This window comes from Cyrtonyx montezumae, unplaced genomic scaffold, assembly GCF_038088225.1.
Source record: "Cyrtonyx montezumae isolate F1298 unplaced genomic scaffold, pur_monq_1.0 scaffold_9, whole genome shotgun sequence".
NCBI classification, from domain to species: Eukaryota; Metazoa; Chordata; class Aves; order Galliformes; family Odontophoridae; genus Cyrtonyx; species Cyrtonyx montezumae.
Genome location: NW_027072100.1, coordinates 9,771,558 through 9,790,116, shown reverse-complemented (window position 1 = coordinate 9,790,116; position 18,559 = coordinate 9,771,558). Strand labels below are relative to the sequence as shown.

Sequence of the window (18,559 nt, the reverse complement as noted above, 5' to 3'; positions counted from 1 at the left end):
GCTGTGCCCCCTCCCTTGGTGGGGTATGGGCTGTGCGAGACCAGAAATAAATCCCCTCCTGGCTCTGCAGCCCCGAGCTTCGCGTGGGTGCGTGGCTTCCCCGGCCTCACTGCGGCACGGGGACGGAGCTGCCCTCTCTGCCTCAGTTTCCCCAACCCTTCTCTGTCCCGGACAGCGGTGCGGGACGCGAGGTGGCAGCAGCGGGCTGCGAGCCGGCGGTACGTGCGTGTTGAAGGGGGTGAGGGGATGCGAGATGGGGGTCCAGCCTTCGGGATTGCCCTTCGAGGTAACCCTGCCGCTGGAGGAAGGGGGGTGGGGTGGGGTGGGTGCGTGCGGTGCTGCGTCGTTTTCCTCGGGGTGACGATGGGAGGTGACACCGGAGCGGCACCGATGGTCTTGGTGCCGTCTCTGCCTTTTTTTTTTTTGGGGGGGGGGGGCGGGGACAGGGAGCCCGGAGCGGCGGCAGGAATGAGTGCATGGAAAGGAAGGAAAGAGTGAAGGAAGAGGCTTAAGGGAGGGAGGGGGAAAAGCGAGGTCGGAGCGCCGGTGGAATCACAGCAAAACAGCCGGAAAAAGGAAACGGGCCTGAAAAGTCACATAAAAATAGCAGCGAGGCAAGCCCAAGTGTGCAGCACATGGGAGTGAGCGCATTTCCTTCGAGGGCAGCACCACACGCTGCCGGCTGCTCGCGGGACGGGGACGAGGGGGGGAGGGGAAGAGGGGGGGGACGACAGGGAGGGGGGGGGCTGCTCTGATGTGGCTCCAGCAGCCGCTGCCGCCCTGCAGCCCTCCCCTCCCTGCGGCCCCTGCCCGGTGCCAGGCGCTTGGCATCCTGTCGGCACCGCTCCAACCTCCGCCTCGCTGCGCGCAGGGTAAGGACGTGACACGCACCGTGCGGGAGAAGATGCCGCGCTGGGACGCGTGCACGGAGCTGGCTGTGCCCACGCACCCACGTGTCGCGATGTCCCACAGGTGTGTGCATGCCCCGGCGGTGATCGCCTTCCCAGCTGCAGCCGCAGCGCTTTGCAAACAGCGCAATCACCGCTTCCTCCCTTCGCCTCTTGTTTTGCAATCGGAGCCCCAGGGAGCGGGCTCAGCGCGTTGGGGCTGCGGGGACGGCTGCTCTGTGCCGGGATCAGCGTGCTGCAGCCCGAGCCCTGGGAGCTGGCAGGCACACCCAGCCGGTCCATCGGCGCAGAGCCGAGCCCAGGGGTCACGTTTCGCCCCTTTTGCAGCGCTGCGTCCCAGCGAAGTGCTGCTGGGATGGAGCAGAGCCATTCCCATCCTGGGAACGCAACGGCCCCGATCTCCGGAGATCGGGGATCCTACGCCCTGCCCCGGTGCTCAGCTGCAGTGCGAGAGGGGCGGGGGATATGGGGCTGGAGATGGGGCTGTCAGCCCCATATGGGCACGGAGTGAGCGCTGGGGGCACTGGCACACGCAGCCTGTGTCTGACAAAGAAGAAGAGCGTTTTGTTCTCTCCCATCTCCCCGCAGCATCGTAAAGCTGTTGAAAGCCCAGATTTACGGTGTGATAAACGCTAGGGGCTCTGGTTAATATTTTACTGCTCCATCCTTTGGAGAGAGAGGCGGTGGTGGAGGAGAGCCGGGCTCGGGGCGGCACACCCAGCAGCGGCTCTGCCCGGCTCCGGCTGCGGGACAGCGGGTCCCAGGGGATGGGGACAGCGGGGAGCGGGGCCCCACGGAGCCGTGCCGTGGCCCAGGTGGGTGATGGCACCCGTGACTGTGGGGTAGCAGCTCCAGGAGCCTTGATCCCGTATGGAGACTGTGGGTGGGCACTGGGCTGGGGGTGCTGTGGCCCCCAAAGGAGCACAGTGCTGGGAACCATGAGAGCAAACCCTGGGGTCCCGCAGTGGGGAAGGGCAGAACCCTCTCCCCCCCCAATTGCTTCCCAGGCTGCTTTGGAAGGCATCTGCCGACCAGATTGGGCTCGTGGTGGGACGTGCCACCAAGTGGTGGGCATGGCTCCGGGTGCCCACGTTGCCTTCTCCCCAGCACGCTGTGCAGCCCCATGGGTGCTGGATGCAGCCTGGCTGTGTTGGTGGAGCAGTGCCTGCGGTGCTGAGTGCTCTGCAGGAGGTGCAGCCCCGCTGGGATGGGCCTGGGGTGCTGGGAAGCAGCTCAGAGCTGCGTTTGCAAAGAGGCTGAACAGGGAAAACATGCAAACCCCAACGGGGAGCAGAGGGGGGCCTGTGCTGCGCACCACCGTGCTGCTGCCTGTGATGAGCTGTGGGTCTGTAGCTGTGGGGCTGTGTGTGTGTGTGTGGATATGCATGCATGCACACACACGTCTTCATGCCTGTTCACGTGTGTGCGTGTGATTCTCACACAGCTGTTTCCCAAGGCAGTAGCTGAACCCTCCAGAGCTGCCAGACCCATGCACCCTCCTTCACATCCCTGCTGGAGCCGGAGCCATGCAGCGGGATGCCAGCAGAGCGGGATGCTCAGTGGGAGTAGCAGCAGCTCCAGACCCTGATGGCATCACAGCTCCGTGGGGCAGCTCAGGCCCCAGCAGCCTTCGATGTACAATGGGGGCTGGCTGGCAGGAGGGGAGCAGGCTCTGCTCCGTGTCCCCACCACGCACACCTCCACGAGGCCGTGTTGGTGCTGCTGGGGCACTGTGGCTGCGCTCAGGCCCCTGTCCCTGCTGCTCTGCCCACAGCACCCTCCGCCAGGGCCCATTGTTCTGCTGCGCTGGGCTGCGGGGCAGGATTCCTTTGTCAGAACTGAACAATATTTTATTCTAACAATTAACCAAACCCGCCCGGGCTGCCGAGCCTGGTTGTGATTATTGGAGGGCGAATTCCCCAGCTTCGCTCTTGGTGTCGGCTCTGCCTGGGGCTGCGCGAGGCAGCGGGGATGCAGCCCCAAGCTGTGGGGCTCAGAGTGGGGTCCCTCTGTGCCCAGAGCTCCCACCCGTGCAGCGGGTGCTTTGGGGGCTTTTCACTGCCTTTACCCCCTCTGGGAGCTCGTGATGTGGTCTCTGTGGCAATGATGGAGCAGGGGCATGGTGACTCATGGAGATGGAGAGGGGGCTGTGAATCACAGCTCTCCCCTGGCAGGATGCGGCCCCGTGCTGCCTGCTGTCAAGGGACCGCAGCCTTTGTCCTCAGTGGGGTGGCAGTGGGGCCGGGCTGCGTGGGGCCTCTGCTCTTCATCCAGGGGCCCTCACACTGTCTTCTGCTCTCCCAGCCATGGTGTCGGGGTGTGGAGAGAGTTCTAGAGCTTGTGGGTCCTTCCTGCAACCAGCTCTGTCTGAGCACCTCTCTGTGCAGTGCTGGCCATAAGGACAGGCAGGACCGTGTGCAGTTTATCCAGGGAGCCCTGGTGGCGTCTGGGTTATCCAGGGCACTGTAGTGTGTGAAATCCCTCTGCAGTCTCTCACTTGTGGCCATCTCATCCACCACCACTGCTTCCAGCCCTGCAGCAGTGATGTGGTGGGGAAGCCCAGGGCAGCACGGGGATGTCGGCCATCCTGTGTTGGCATATAGGGAAGAAACATCCACAGACATAAAGCCTCATCCGTGGGGCTGTGGGACTGAATCCACAGGGATGTGCACTCAGCTCCTGGCACTGTATGCAGGCAGAGGTTTGCAGCCTCGAGGTGGGTGTGGGCAAAAGGGTGCTGCAACGGAGCATCCTCAGCAGCCAGAGCTGTGCATTCTGCACTGGAAATGGCCTACAGCATCACAGCCTTGGTGCCTACACGCACTCCTTCATGGCCAGAGGGGCTCCCTCGGTGCTGCTGCCCGGCACTGGAGGGTTCTCCACCCACTCCTTGAGCTTAAAGTACAGCGCATCCTCAAAGCACAGCGGCTCAGGCGGCGGGGCCAGGCAGGGCAGGCGCAGCGCAGCACCCACCAGCATCCCTGCGAGCAGCGAGCCACCGAGGGCCACTGCCAGCCCAGCTGCTTGCCACCATGCCTGCCTGTGCCCTCCTGTATCACTGCCATCCCCGGGGGCCACCAAAGCAGCCACAATGCTGGCCACTGCGCCGAGGACGCCGGGCAACCCGTGCAGGTTGTGGATCCCGCAGTGGTCCTGCAGCGCCAGCTTCTTTGCCAGGAGTGGGGTGAGGAATTGGAAGCCGAGGATGCACAGCAGCGAGGAGAGGCTGCCCAGAGCCAGGGCGGCTGCTGGAGGGATGTGCATGTCGGCCACCACGCCGATGGCCACGCCGCCCGCCAGGCTGCCATTCTGCAGGTGGGCTGCGCTCAGCTTGCCGTCACTCTCCAGCAGGATGGAGATCAGCACGGTGGTGATGGCACTGCCACTCAGCGCCAGGAGGGTGTGCAGGATGGCGCGGTGCTGGGTGTCCCCTGGTTGGCACAGCACAGCCACAAAGCTGGGCCAGAACACCCAGAGGATGAGTGCACCCAGCAGGGCCAGGAGGTCGGAGCGCGGCGTTGGGGTCTCTTTAGGGTGCACCTTTGGCTTTTCATTCCCAAACAGCACTTTGGACACGCCGAGGCCGAAGTAACAGGCGAAGATGTGGATGGTGATGGTGCCACCCACGTCGAGGACACCCAACCGTGTGACGATGAGCCACTCGCTGGCCACGTAGACGGGCACTTCACACAGGGCCATGGCCAGCAGCTGGCAGGGGCTCGTCCTGCCCAGCACGGCTCCCGCTGAGATGAGCACGGTGACGGCGGCGAACTCAGCGCTGAGCATGCTGCGGAGCCCCAGCAGTGCTTTGCCATGCTGCAGGCGGTGCAGAAGACCCTGCAGCACCAAAGCCCACTGCGCCGAGACGTTGAGCAGGAGGAAGTTGTGGGTCAGTGCACTGAGCCCGTAGCGGGGCAGGAAAGCCAGCAGCATCCCCAGCCCCACCACCAGCATCACCTGGATGTCCTGGAAGAAGGGGAAGGTGCTGTGGAGCTGCTTGGCCGCACGCTCGGCGTCCTCTGGGTTTGTGGGTGAAGCTGAGTGCTCATCATAGGTGACGCAGAGGGCGAAGAAGAGCAGCAGGGCAGCCTGGAACAGCCCCAGTGAGAGGGGCAGCAGGCAGCGGGTGCTGGATAAAGGTGGCAATGCCATCCCCAAGGTGGGGACGGGGTGGTGGCTGTGGCACAGCAACGCAGGAGCTGGTGCTGAGCTGCACTCTGCCTTGTGTTGGGGATTTTATGGCTGTGGTTAATTTTTAACAGGAAATAGGAGCTGATGGACCGGGAGGCTTTTTCTCTCTACACCCCCTCCCTCCACTTCTTTCAGCGCAACAAATGACCCCTGCGCTCCTGTGTGGCCACCATAAAAAGTGGAGGCGAGGCTTTTTCGGGTCTTGAAGAGAACAAAGGGCAGCTGCTGTGGGGCAGCAGAGCAGCCCATAGGCTGACATACACCCACTTTCCACACTCTGCATCCCCGGAGCCAGGACCCATCAGCAGTACCAGTGCTGGGAGGGTCTCCCACTGCGGGTATGCAGCGGGACGTGGCCGAGCGCTGCCGGCTCTGCCTGGATGGGGACAGCTCCAGGCTCACCGTGGCTTTGGGACCACGCACGCGTTGCCCAACGTTCACCATGCCCCATAAAGCCCCCAAATCAGGCCGCAGAGATCTTTTTCTCACAGGTTTGTGTTGGCATGAATGGCTGGAAATTCATTAACAATTAGCGCGCGAGAAAAACAAAGCCCAGAGCAGCCAAGCAGCTACCCCGAAGTTTCTGGGTTGCTGTTTAATGTGACATTTTGCCAGTGAATGTCTGGAAAAAAAATATGAGAACCACAAGAACAAAAGGCAGAAGGGTTGGTAAATATTTGTTCCAGAGAGAAGATATTTTTGTGCTGTCCCTGATCTCAACACCCCTGCCGCGGGCGCTGGCTCCGCGCCGCTCTTCGTCATTGTTACTGGAGGATGAGGCAGGCGAGGGCGCAAAATGGGAAACAATTGTTGAATAATCCGCGCGCGGCCGCGTTGCCAAACCCTTCCCTGCCATTTTTCAACACAACGATGCTGGAAATCAGGGCAACGTCGATAGGAGGAGGTGCGTTGGAGGGAGCGCCTTCGGGCACGGAGATGGGGTTGCGTTGTGCTGAGCCACCTCGGGATGCAAAATAAAGGGCATCCTTTAGGAGGGTTTGTGGGACCAGGGAGGGCTCCATCCTCAGCGCTGAAGGCTCAGGCTCATCTTTTCCATGTGGTCAGGGCAGGGAATGGATGCTGCGGGGACCCTGAGGGTGCATGGGATTGACCTGATGTCCCCATGTGCTGGTGGTTGATGAGGGGCTGGGACGTGCAGCAGGGTGCTCCATAGCAGAGAGGGGTGGCTGTGGGGCTCCTCCTGCTCCCATCTCCTCCCTCCCTCTGTGCCATGGGGCAGAGGGGATGCCCTGTCCTTCTCACTGATAAAAAAAAGGGAAGAAAAGTGGTTTCAGCACAGCTGACCCCTCACTCATAGCCCATTGCAACGTCATCCACCCCATGGGTTTTGGTTTGGAGTTTCCAATGGCACAGCGAATCCTTGCAACAGACATAGGTGCTTTGGTTCAGGGCATGTTTAAGGGCTGGAGAAAATGCTGATAGGAAAACCTGCCTGGGAGGGAAGGAGGGCCTCAAGCAGGCATTTAGCAAGCAGAGGGCTGGGGGCTGTACAGGGAGGTGATGGCTCCTTATCTCTGTCGGTGGCTGATAGGGAACTGCAGTCTCAGCCCTATGCTCCTTGGGTGAGTGCTCTCTTTCCAGATGGAAATCTTGCCCAGGCAGTGCTGGGGGTTTAGGATGTGCACATGGGCTCACAGAAGTGCAAAGCTGAGGGCAGGCAGCGTGGTGCCACTCGGCACCCTGACACCTTACCCCAACACACCCCAACCCTCCAAACCTACATGAGGGCAAAGAGCAGTGATACCAGCTGTCCCCAGGCCAAGGACCCCGCTGCAGAGCACAGGGGATCCCGCTGGGGCACGATTAAAAAATAACCTTTATGGCCCCCATAAAGTGAGGGCAGAGTTTCAAGAGGTCACCAGGGAGAGGAAAATTCCCCTGGCCCCATTGACACCCCCAGCCCCAAGGAGCGGCCAATGATTAACCCACGGAGCGGGATGTGCCCATGAGACATCGCTGTCCCCGCGGTGTGGGGGCAGTGGGGGAAAACCTGGTCCTTCTGGGCCCATTTTGCAGGATGAGTTTTGTAGGGATGAGCTTTGTGGGACGGGTTTTATAGGATGGGTTTCGCAGGATGAGTTTCGCTTCGGCACCGGAGCGCGGGGATGGAGGAAGCATCTGGAGAGGAGCGGGGCGGTGGGGAGGGAGCGCTGCCTTCCACCCCCTGCTTCCCCCTTTCACTGTGTGGGCAGTTGTTTTATGGCAGGAGGGCCGGGGAACCATTTTAGCAAGATCCACGCTGAGACTGCTCGAGGAGTTCCCTGCTGAGGGCTGGATACAAAGAAAAGCGGAATTAACGGCGGGTCATATAAGGCAACAGGATCTGACAGATCCGAGCCAATGTATGCTGGCAGCAGCCAGTCCGTGGCACTGTGAGAAAACACTCCTGCAAATTTAACAAATCCCTATGGTCTAGAAAGTCATGTACAAGAAATTACTAATGAAGGGATCTAGTCATATCTGGATTTCCAGACGCTGGTCATAGTCCCACCGCATCTTGCAGGCCATATAAGTACATGGATCTGCATCCAGGGCGCTGCGGACCGGGAGGATTGTTCTGATCGTCGTCTGTGTCACCGCAGGGCTCGGGGACATGGGGTCCTGTGTGCAGGATGGCCGGGGAGCCCGGGGCTGCTGGGGGTGTTGGGGTGGTATCGTGCTGACATTGGGCTGGCATGGAGGTGAAGGGAGCCGGGATGCCCACCAGGGGATGCTCAGCTCCATGTGGTGGTCGTGGGCTGCTGGGGGCTGCCCTGCTCTCCTTCCTAGCCTTGGTGTCACCCCATGGACACAACAGAAGTCGTGTTTCCTAAAGAGCTGTTGTTGTGCTGCCTGTGAAGGTTCTCCTCCTGCTCCTACCAGCTTTGTAGGTCCTAAACAAACACTCAGTATAGGCCTGACCCGAACATTCGATGTAGGTCTTACCCAAATGCTTTTGTGGGTCCTACACAAACACATAGCGTATGCCCTACCTAAACATTCAGTGTAGGCCCTACCCAAACATACACCCGCTGTCAGTCCTACCCAAACACATATTGTAGGTCCTACACAAACACATGTTGTATGACCTACCTAAACACCCAGTGTAGGTCCTACCCAAAAACATAGTGTAGGTCCTACCCAAACATTCAGTATAGGTCCTACCCAAACATATTGTATGTCTTACCTAAACATCCAGCGTAGGTCCTACCAAAACACATAGTGTAGGTCCTACACAAACATATAGCATAGGTCCTACCCAAACACATATTGTACGTTCTACCTCAACACCCGGTGTAGGTTCCTACCCAAACACACGGATATTTTCTAACCCATCCCCTTTTCTTCCCCTGATGCCTTCTCGGCGATGCCGCAGCCTCCACCAGCGACCGGCTGGTTCTGCCCCACGGAGCCGGGCAGGTGGCCAGCCCCCCTCCCTCCCCCCCGAGCCCCTCACTCTGCCCGGGGACAAAGAGGAACAGACGTCACCGCGCATCACGCGGCCGCGGCCTGCTCCATCTTGTTAGCACATTGTGTAACACAACATGTGGAGGCTCCGGGACCGCACACACATGCGCTCCCCAACAGTCCAAGGAGGGGGGAATGAAAAAAAAAAAAAGGAGAAGAAGAAAAAAAAAAAAGAGAGAGAGAGAGAAAAAGAAAAAAAAGGAAGCAATTTAAGCTTTGAATCTTTCTCTTTAAAATGTTCTCATGGCTTCATTAGAATTTGCAGCCACAGAGGCTTTGAAGAGCCTGGTATAAGGAGTGAAACATCTGGAAAAATTAGGATTAATGAAAACATAATTCCCAAGACTAAAGGAAAGATTAATCCTGCGTTACCACTTGTGTGTTCCACAGCTTTTCCCCAGCTCGTAACGCTGAACTTATTAAATCGCCTTGAGCTGAGTTTTCCTTTTTCTCTCTCCCTCCCCTATTGAGCCCAATGGAAGCGACTGATGCCAAACGTAATGATAACCAACTGCGCCGAGCAGCGCGTGTGCGCCCGCCCGCCCCGCTCCCAGGTGGGCCGGGGGGGCCCGGGGGTGGGCAGTGGGGTGGGGGCTGTGTGGGACTGTGGAGCTCGCAGGGCTGCACCTGCTGAGCTCGGCAGGATGAGGCCGGTGTGCTGCTGGGATGGGGGATACGGTGAGCTGGGGGGCTACGTTTGGCAAGAAACAAATGTAAAGTATAGCTCGGCTTGTTCCCAAGGTGTTGGGTGGCATTTCTGCAAGTACGAGGCTTGCTGTGGCTGCAGGAGGGCAGTGTCATGCCATGCAGTGCCACACTGTGCAGTGCCATGCAATGTTGTGCAATGCCATGCTGTCCAACGCCTTCCTGCGCCATGCCGTGCGATGCCATGTGGCTCTGTGCTGCATCATGCAGTGCTGTGCAGTGCCATGCTGTGCCACGTGAAGCCGTATCATGCAGTGCCGTGCCGTGCTACGCTGTGCTGTGCAGTGCTGCATAATCCTGTGTGCTGCCCGTGCTGGCACCACCCATCACTGCAGCAGTGCTGCGTTTCGTTGCTGCCGGGGCGAGGCTCTGAGCGGGGCATTGAGCAATGTGTGCCCCGTGCCAGCTGCTCTGTGGGTGATGCTGCTCTGTGTGGGGCTCCTGAGAGCATGGCCACACCGCGGGGGTCCTGCAGTGGGGATGGGGCACGCTGAAGTGCTAGAGATATTCGGAGATCAACCCTGCCGTGCAACCCTGCTCCGGTCCCAGCAAAGCTCTGGGTAGGGCTGGCATGGGATATGGGGCTGAGCTCAGTGGTGCTGAGGCTTTGGATGCAGGGGGAGCAGCTGGAGATGCTGCTCTTGGGGGAAAAGTGTTTTGTCTCTGTAGAATACTGCAGCAAATCCCTGTTTATTTGGGCATTGGTAATACGTGGGAGCAGCAGCAGTGGTGGGTTTGGGGGGCATGTCAAATGTTTGTTCCTGGTGTGGAGCTCAGCCATATCCCTTTGCTCCGTGTCCCTTTGCTTCATCTCTGCAAAGCCTGGCTGCCCAGACGCTAATGTGTGAAAACGGATGCGATCAGCGTCGGTGCGCTCCTCTCCCCAAATTAAACACCAGTACATATGTCTATATAGTGGTGTTTATTTAGCATAATAAAAGAAGGCAGATTTCACTTCATTACGCCTTAATCCATCCCACGTTTGGCTGGGGGGAAGGCCGGGCAGCGTGAGCCCCGCGCCGAGGCCAGCTGCTCTGCAGAGCTCAGCAACTCGTGCAGAGCCAGCACACAGCTGTGTCCGGCTGCCCGTGGCTGCACTGGGGTCTGCAGGGGTGGGGATGCTCCCAGGGCTGAGCTGGCCCCCCTGGGCTGGAGGGGCAGCACGTGCTGGGGGTGGTGGCCACGGGGCAGCACGTCCCCTCTGTGCATCCCTGCTGGGGTTTGGATGGGAGTGTTGGGTGGAGCTCTGTGCTCGTGGGGAAGGCAGGTGTGGGGCTGTGTTTGTGCCACGCATGGGGAAAAAGGGCACAACTGCCCTATGGGCGGAGGCAAAGAGCACATTTACCCCATGCACAAGGATAAAGGACATACCTGCTCCATGCATGGGGATTAGGGACACATTTACCCCATGCACAGGGGTAAGGGCCATATCTACGCCATGCATGGACATAAAGGAGGTATTTGCTCCATGCACATAAGGGACACATCTGCCCTGTGCATGGGGGTAAAGGACACATCTTCTCCATGCATGGGAATAGAAGACATATCTGTCCCTTGCATGGGGTTTAGGGGCGCATTTACCCCATGCAGAAGGATAAAGGATGTATCTGCTCTGTAATAATGAGCACATCTGGCCCATACGCATGGAGATGAAGGACATATATGACATATATGCCTCGTGTATACGGATAAAGGACACATCTGTCTTTTGCATAGGGACAAGAGACACATTTACTCCATGCATAGATGTAAAGGACACACCTGCTCCATGCGTGAGGATGAAGAGCACATCTGCCCTGTGCACAGGATGGATACCTGAGCTCTACCCCCACTCTGTATGAGCCCGGGCAGAGGGCTGTGCTCTAGGGGCAGCCGGGAGGGAGGACACCGTGCCTCAAGATAAGGGACAGCCCATGGGAGGCACGAGGGCTCTCCATGCACACAGGGACTTCACTGCAGCACAGTGGCAGCCAGGACCCCTCCAGGGCTGTGCTGCAGAGGTGACACCGGCGCAGTGCTTCGCTCCCTCCTTCCCACGCCGCCCCCTGTTGTTTTCCAGAGAGGAAATCTGCAACCTTGCTGGCTTTTTTTTTTTTATTGTTGTTGTTGTTAAATTGCTGTTGTTCTGTGTGTGTGCACAGCACAGGGCCCAGCTGGAGGCAGTGGCTGGTGGGCGCCAGGTGCCCGTCACCGTGCGGACAATGCCGGCGGCACCCGCGGTGCATTGTGTGCAGGAGAGGGGGGATGGATGGAGGTCACATCCTGCAGCTCTTCCCGTGCCCGGCACCAGGAAAAAGCTGTGCTTTGTAAATACAAAAATAAACAACAAACTCTTCCCCTCATTTACCACCTTCTCCCCCCTCCTCCACCCCAACAAACACAACAACAGCGCCGGTGGTATCGGAGCCACCTGCTCGGGGAAGTGATTTTTCATATAGGCAGGAAGCAGGGGGCTAATTAAATCCCAGGTCAAGAACATAAAGGGAGAAAGAAGTTGATGGCTACAAGTTTATTGTCCCATAGTGCAGCCAGAGAGATGCGGGGGATGCTCGATGGTGTGGCGCGGAGAGCTGGGTGTGAGTGTGGGCTGAGAGGAGGAGGAGGTGGAAGAGGATGGATAAAGGTAGCAGTTGGGATCCCCTTCTTCTCCCCATGCCACAGTGCTGGGTTCATCCCTGCAGCCCTCACTGAGTGGGAGTGCATGGCAACGGGATCCCCAGCGTCCCCTTCTGCTGCATGCAGGAACACGGCCCGGCCAGACCTACAAGAGTGTCTCAGCCTTCAGCAAGATCATATGAGGTTTCTGTTTCACAAGAAGGAGGATGGCATTTCCATTGTGCTCGCTGGGGAAGTGTTGCAATGTGCGGCCGCTTCCATTCTTTTGTCTTCCTCCACGCAGAGGAGGAGTCTCAGCCTCATCCAGAGTGACCCATCACACCCTGTCCTCCCTCAGCTGTATAATTCAGCTCCATTGGCCTCGGCAGCCCGCTGCGGTGGACACGTGGCTGTGGTGTCCCCGTGTCCACGTGGGGCTGTCCCCTCCACCCACCCCCAACCATCACCTGTGCCACTGATGCTCTCCATCTCCAGAAGTGCTCTGATTAACCCCGGCTGCTGCCATGCACTGTGGCCAACTGGGGGACCAGTGGCTCTGGGGACGCACCGTGCAGGTGATGCCACACTGGGTGGTACCCAATGTCTTCTGACTCTGCCACAGACCCAACACTGAGCTGGCAGCCCTTGGAGCACCACTGAAAGTGTCATCTTTGGGAACCATGCACCCATTTTCTATTCCTCAGCCATGCTCTCTGTGTTGAATGTAAGTAAGGATGGGGTACGGTTAAGAAAAACAATCTAGGAAGAGGCAAGCAGCAGCTGGACAGGCTGCATGGGAGTGAATGCATTGGAGGTGCTGCTGTGCTGGCATCGGCTCCATCCTGCAGCCACCCCGGGGGTCACCCAACAGCACCCATCACTGTGTCCCCTCCTTGATGCCATCCACGGTGCCAAGGGACGAGGACGCAGCCCCAGCCCCTGTGCCGGCCGCGGGCCTCGCTCCAGCTGGGCTCTGTTGTGTAAGGACTCTCGAGCCTCTGCGGCGCAGAGATAAGCCCAAGAATTCACCGTCCATTCCAAATATCCTGTCCGCTTCCTCCTGCCGTCCTCGCGGCAGCTCCAGCCCGTTTGTCTCATTTCCGCAGCCGCACGCTGGGGACAGCTTCCTGTTTTCCCCGCGGCACCGGGGCGGGCGGTGGGAGGAAGGGCAGGACAATGGCATGGGGATGAGGACCGGGATGGGGATGGGGACCGGCACCGGGTACGAAGCGCTGGGGCTGCGCTGGGGCTTTCCTTGGTGCCACAGAGGGCGGTGGCTTCGGCTGTAAAGGGAGAGGCTGGGGAGAGCGGAGCTGAGATTGCGGGTGGGCTTCCTCGCCTTTCCTTCTGTATACATCTATATAAATACGGATATGAACATTGAGAATTTCACTGTAAACCAACCTGAACTCTCTCCAGAGCTTGTTCTTCGCATTGCAGTTGGAAACAGCACTGCCGTGGGATCAAGGAGCCCCACATATCCCACGTGTCCCCCCCCCCCCCAAACCCAGAGCGGCCGTGCACAGGACGGGACAGCAGCTGGGTGTCACCGCTCTGCTCAGCAAAACCCTCAGCGGGGGGACCCTGCCCTCCCCGCGGGCTTAAAGCCACCGCAAAACACTTCTCGGGGTCCCTCCAGGAAAACCACATGTTCCACCGCAGCCTGAATTCCCCCCAGCACAGCGCTGAAGGGCTGCATCCCTATGGGGGCTGAGACGCTCCCAGCGCCCACCCGTGGGAACGACGTGGTTTGGGGGGGGGAGGGAGGGGGGGGTCTGCTCACTTTGAGCATCATCTGCACTGGGGGGGATCGGCTGCTGGGCGGCCCCATCCCCTGGGCACTCGGTTTGGGGCTGCAGTGGGGTGGGGAGAAGGATTTTCCTGCATGTGTCCAGCCGGGGCCTGGCTCCGGAGCCAAGTGTGAGTGTTTACCCGCAGCCTTTCTCATCGCCTGCAGCATGGCAGCAGTTATTCAAAGGCGGGCGGAAGCGAGCGCAGCAACTGAAACAACAATGAAAAGGAAACGGAGTTTGAAAACTTCTCCGTTCATAAATCAGCTGAACTGCAGGTGATCCCCGGGCAGGAGCGAGCCAAGGAAAAGACGCTGCTGGGAGCGGTCCATCCCTGCGACGCAGGGAGAGGGACAGCAGGACCCCACAGTCGCAGGTGGGATTGCCCCTCGGGCAGCTTCATGTTGCTGTGGCCTCCCTCACAGTGTCCCCCTGCCTTTCTGGGGTCAGTGCATCACTCTGAAATGGAAAACCCATTGGGGTGCAAGTGAGCGTGGCACAGAGCTGGGAGATGCCAGGGTTAACGGGTGGGTTCCTGGTGGCCCCGGCTCCTCGCTGGGATCTCATAAAGGATTTTCCTCCTTCAGAATTGGAACTGTTGCTGTGAGATGGGCTCTGCTGTGCACTGGCACAGTCGGGACACAGCTAAGCCTGAACTGGATCTACATCCTCAAAGCTTGGGGTCTCTTCTGGGGTCACCATGGACTTCGTCACTGCTTTGCCAGCCCCTGTCTCCACTTCATCCATTGCTTCTCCAGGCCTGGAGATTTCAACGGTTCCCCAGAATCCCTTGTAAGATGTGACCCACCATTGGAAATACCAAAAAGGGGCTGGAGCCTTTGGGACTGGCACACCAGGGTAGGTGGACGGCCCCAGAACCAGCATGGGGGCAGCAGGATGAATCCTATGTTGGAGCTAATGGGATTTTTCTGTATGGGAAGGAAGGACTCACTCATGTTCCCCACACTGGGAAATGCAGACAGGATTGCTTGTCCGTGTCTACAGCTCTTGTCCCCTTTCCTTGATTCTCCTGTCATCTTGTCTTTCAGCAGAGCTAGAAAACCAGGAGACCACCATAAATAAACCCTGTGTCTTTAAGCAGTTTTGTACGGTACAAGAAAACGCACTCGTTGAATTACAGCTTTTTAATCAAATACATGTAACCATGTCACTTAAAGTGCTCGCGAGAAGCAAGAAAAAAAAAGAAACACAATTGGAAGAGCACGATATTAAAACCAGCTGCTTTTTTACCCCCACCACAGTTAATAGTTTTTGAATGTTCTGAATGAGAGAGAAAACAGAGCCAAGCTCCACTTTCATGTCCATCTTTCTGATCAGACCCCATTGGCGGAAGGGAGTGGGGCAGCCCTGGCACAGCAGCTGGGCAGCATGGGGCACATGGGATGGACCCCGCTCTCCTGCTCCTCTGCATCTCCTTTATGTGACCAAGATGTGGGTGCTTCTCCTGCAGCTGAAGTGATGCCGTGTTGAGGATGAGCCAGCAGGGAAGCAAGCTTGGTCACCAAAAAGCCCAGCAGTGTGTGGGGCAGGGATGGGGCAGCTCCCACTGCATGCCACGTATGCCCGGGGATGTTGCCATGCTGCATCTCTCTCCATCAGTTTTAACCCCAATCCATCTCCCGATGCTCTTTTTTGCAATTTGGCCATCTGGTGAGGCAGCTCATCCCCTAGGGTCCCAGTGTTCCTGCAGAATCACTTCCTCTGAATGCATCGGTGCTGTCCCCCTGCCCCATCCCCCTGCCCCATCCGCTTGGGGCACATGTGCCAGGACCACCTCAACGTCCACCCTGGCTCTGCTGGCTGCCAGCCCCCAGCACATCCTGCCAACCACCCCGAGCTGTGCCGTTCCCCCGTAACATGGACCAACGCTCATTAAGCGTGAGGCAGAGACCACCAAATATGTCAAAACACACTTAAAATTTATTGTTTCATACCATACGTTTGAGTCTCTTGAACGCTGGCCAGTGTTTCTCCCTCTCTGCGATGGGGCCTATCTGCTGTCACTGACGCTTCGCATATATGTATAGCCCGTTTTCTTTCTGCCTCCCCCCCCCTCCCCGCCTTCTTTCTTTAAATGAAAAATACAAACAATTGATGGAAAATGTACATTTGTTCCATATGGGACAGTCGGAGCGTGGAGGGGAGCCAGGAGAGTCATTTTTAGGCAGACTCCTCTCTCCAGCGGATGGCTGGACGGCTTCCCAGAGCGGCCCCGCGCGGCCTGGCCTGACTCTCCTGATGAGCCTCAGACAGTCTGTGACGCTCCCGAGCCGGCGGGGGGACGTGATCCAGTTCCCCACTGGGACACCCCTTGGGGCCAGTGAGCATGAGTAGGGAGTGATCTCCACTGAGACCCCTGCAGTGCCCCAGAATGGTTGAGTCTGGCTGCATTGGAGGTGATGGGGGGACTTGATTGGTGTAGGGGTTGGGGTTAGGGTGTTTTGGTTGGGTTGGGTAGTCCAGGTTGAGTTGGTAAAGTTGTATTGAGTTGGGCTGCATTGAGTTAGGGTTGGTTGGTCGTGTTGGCTTAGGTTGGCTTGGTTGAGTTTGATTGCTTTGGGTTGGTTTGCGTTTGGTTAGATACAACAAGTAAGTTGGTTGGGTTGAGTTAGGTTGGGTCAGGCTGGGTTACCTTGGTTGTGTTGGGATGGGTTAGGTAGGCTAGGTTGAGTTGGTAGAGTAGGATTGAGTTGGTTTGGATTCTGTTGTGTTATGCAGTGTAGGCTGAGTTGTTTGCACTGGGGAGGTTTAAGAGTCGAGAAACCATGATAACCGTTGCTTCAGCTTGGTTGATAAAAGTTGTACTGGGAATATTTTAACAGTTTCCTTGCTTTTCAGCCTTCTCCTTCAGTTAAACTTTAAAGCACATATCGTAGTCACTTTTCTCAATAAGTTGCCTCCAGTTTGAAAACAAAAACAAACACAAAAAACTGGAAAGTTATGGTTGTGTTGGTTATGCTGGGTTAAGATGGTTGAGTTGGATTGGTCAAATGTGGTTTGGGTTGGGCTGGATTGGGTTGGTTGAGTTGGATGTGCTCTGGTGCATTATGTTGAGTTGGGTTTTCTTCGGTGAGCTCCAGCTGTTGGGAAATGCTTTGTGAGCTGAGCTGAGCAGTGGGGAGGTCTCAGCTCACAACTGATGTGAGTTTTACAGGGGAGATATGCACCCTCAGTACAGCAGATTTTCAGCAGTCACGGGCTGGGGTTCGGGGAAGGACAGCACTGCCCATCACTCCACGCTGCTGTAGCTCACGGCAGTGCTGAGTGGGGCCATGGAGGAAGCCGTGGCTTTCCTGTCCTGAGAGAAGTGTTGAGATTTTAAAACATTTCCTTTCCCAAAATGAGCTGCAAAACAGAAAGTCTGTGGCCAAGAAACCGAGACAACCTTCCCTTTGGCCTCACTGGGGAAGGCGGAGCTGGGGACAATTTAGACTTCTCTTCACGCTTCAGCCTTTTCCCTTTGGTGAAACTTTAGAGCACATATTGCAGGTACATTTCTAAATAACTTACCTCCCAGTGTAAGAATTAAAAAAAAAAAGATTGTTTTCCTTTTCTTTTGCTTTTTAATACATATTTTTTCCCAACGTTCCTTTTCTCATGTCAGGAAATATTTCAGAGCCGTTTCCCACCGCCGGGTTTGGTTTTCACCTCCCATCCCTGCAGCAGGGACGAGCAGCTCTCAACACCCTCTCTTCCCGAGGTGCGGTGTGGAGCAGGAGGCTGCGATTCCCCCTGCGTGTCCCAGCTGGGATGACTTCATCCGAACTGCCGTTCCCTCCGGCAGGCTCCGGTCAGGACGGCTCCGGCCGCCCGTGGGTCGCTGCCGGCTGCAGCCCCGGAGCTGCACACCGCCGGGACGGTCCGGCTGGCACATGCTGTTTTAATATGTGGGTGATGTCATCCAGCACTCCATAATGCCATAAAGAAAGCAGAAGGGCTATAAACCTGACCGGCGAGCCTCCGGCAGAACTCACACACACACACACACACACACGCACAGGGGTGTGCTCAGAGGCATGCACATGGGTGCACACACACGGATGTACACGCACAGCTGCATCCACACAGAGATGCACACACACACACAGATGCAGCGCACACGCGGGCCCACGCAGCTGTGCACCTACACGTGGGCGCACACATCCTTGCAGATGCACACGTGCTGGTGTGCACACACACGTGTCTGCTTGCAGGATGCACTGCCCAGCCCGCACACGAGCACACGTAGCAACACTGTGAAGGGCAGCATGGGGAGCACAGGGTGGGTGTGCACGGCAGGACTTGCACAAGCACTGCAGCATTTGGGAGCTGTGCACGGGGGCAGCGGTTCTGGGGGGGTGCAGCCGCACATCCCCGGGGCCCATCAAGGTCCCGGCCCCGCAGCTGTCCCTGGGAAAGGCACAGGATGCGCCTGTCCGATTTGCAATATACCTGTCACATTATTTCTGCACATTGCTGCCGTAACGACCTGCTAAGAGCCCCTCGCTCCTCCTCCCCGGTCCGAACCCATCAGGCACGGAGCTTTTGGAGAGATTAAGTCATAAAATCGGAAGGGGCTGCGTGGTAACAGCCCCAGCCTGAGCCATAACAGCGGTGAAATCATCCCCAAACTATTCCAGCGGAGTCCGTTTCCATTTCCAGGCAGCACCTGATTGCCCCTCCGAAATAAATCGCCCCAGCACGGCCGAATGGGGCCGCGAAGGAGAGGACGGGAGGAGTCCGCGTGTGTGCGTGGAGCAGGATGCTCCCGTGGGAGGATGAGCGGCGATGGGGCTGAGCCCAACCCCGGCACTGCGTGGCTGCCCCCACTGCGCTCCCAGCGCTCAGCGGTACCGGGCAAATTACACTTCGTTACTCACACAAAGGGCTGCGGTGCAGAAG

General features: G+C 57.9%; 1 protein-coding gene across 1 annotated transcript; it reads right to left on the bottom strand.

Annotated features, from left to right (window-relative positions):
• Window positions 1–3,722: 3,722 nt before the first annotated feature.
• LOC136060106 (ammonium transporter Rh type A-like) lies at window positions 3,723–5,135 on the bottom strand. Its single transcript, XM_065754397.1, has one exon. It carries the CDS (start codon window positions 5,058–5,060, stop codon window positions 3,723–3,725), a length of 1,338 nt encoding a protein of 445 aa, XP_065610469.1. The 5' UTR covers window positions 5,061–5,135.
• Window positions 5,136–18,559: the final 13,424 nt, after the last annotated feature.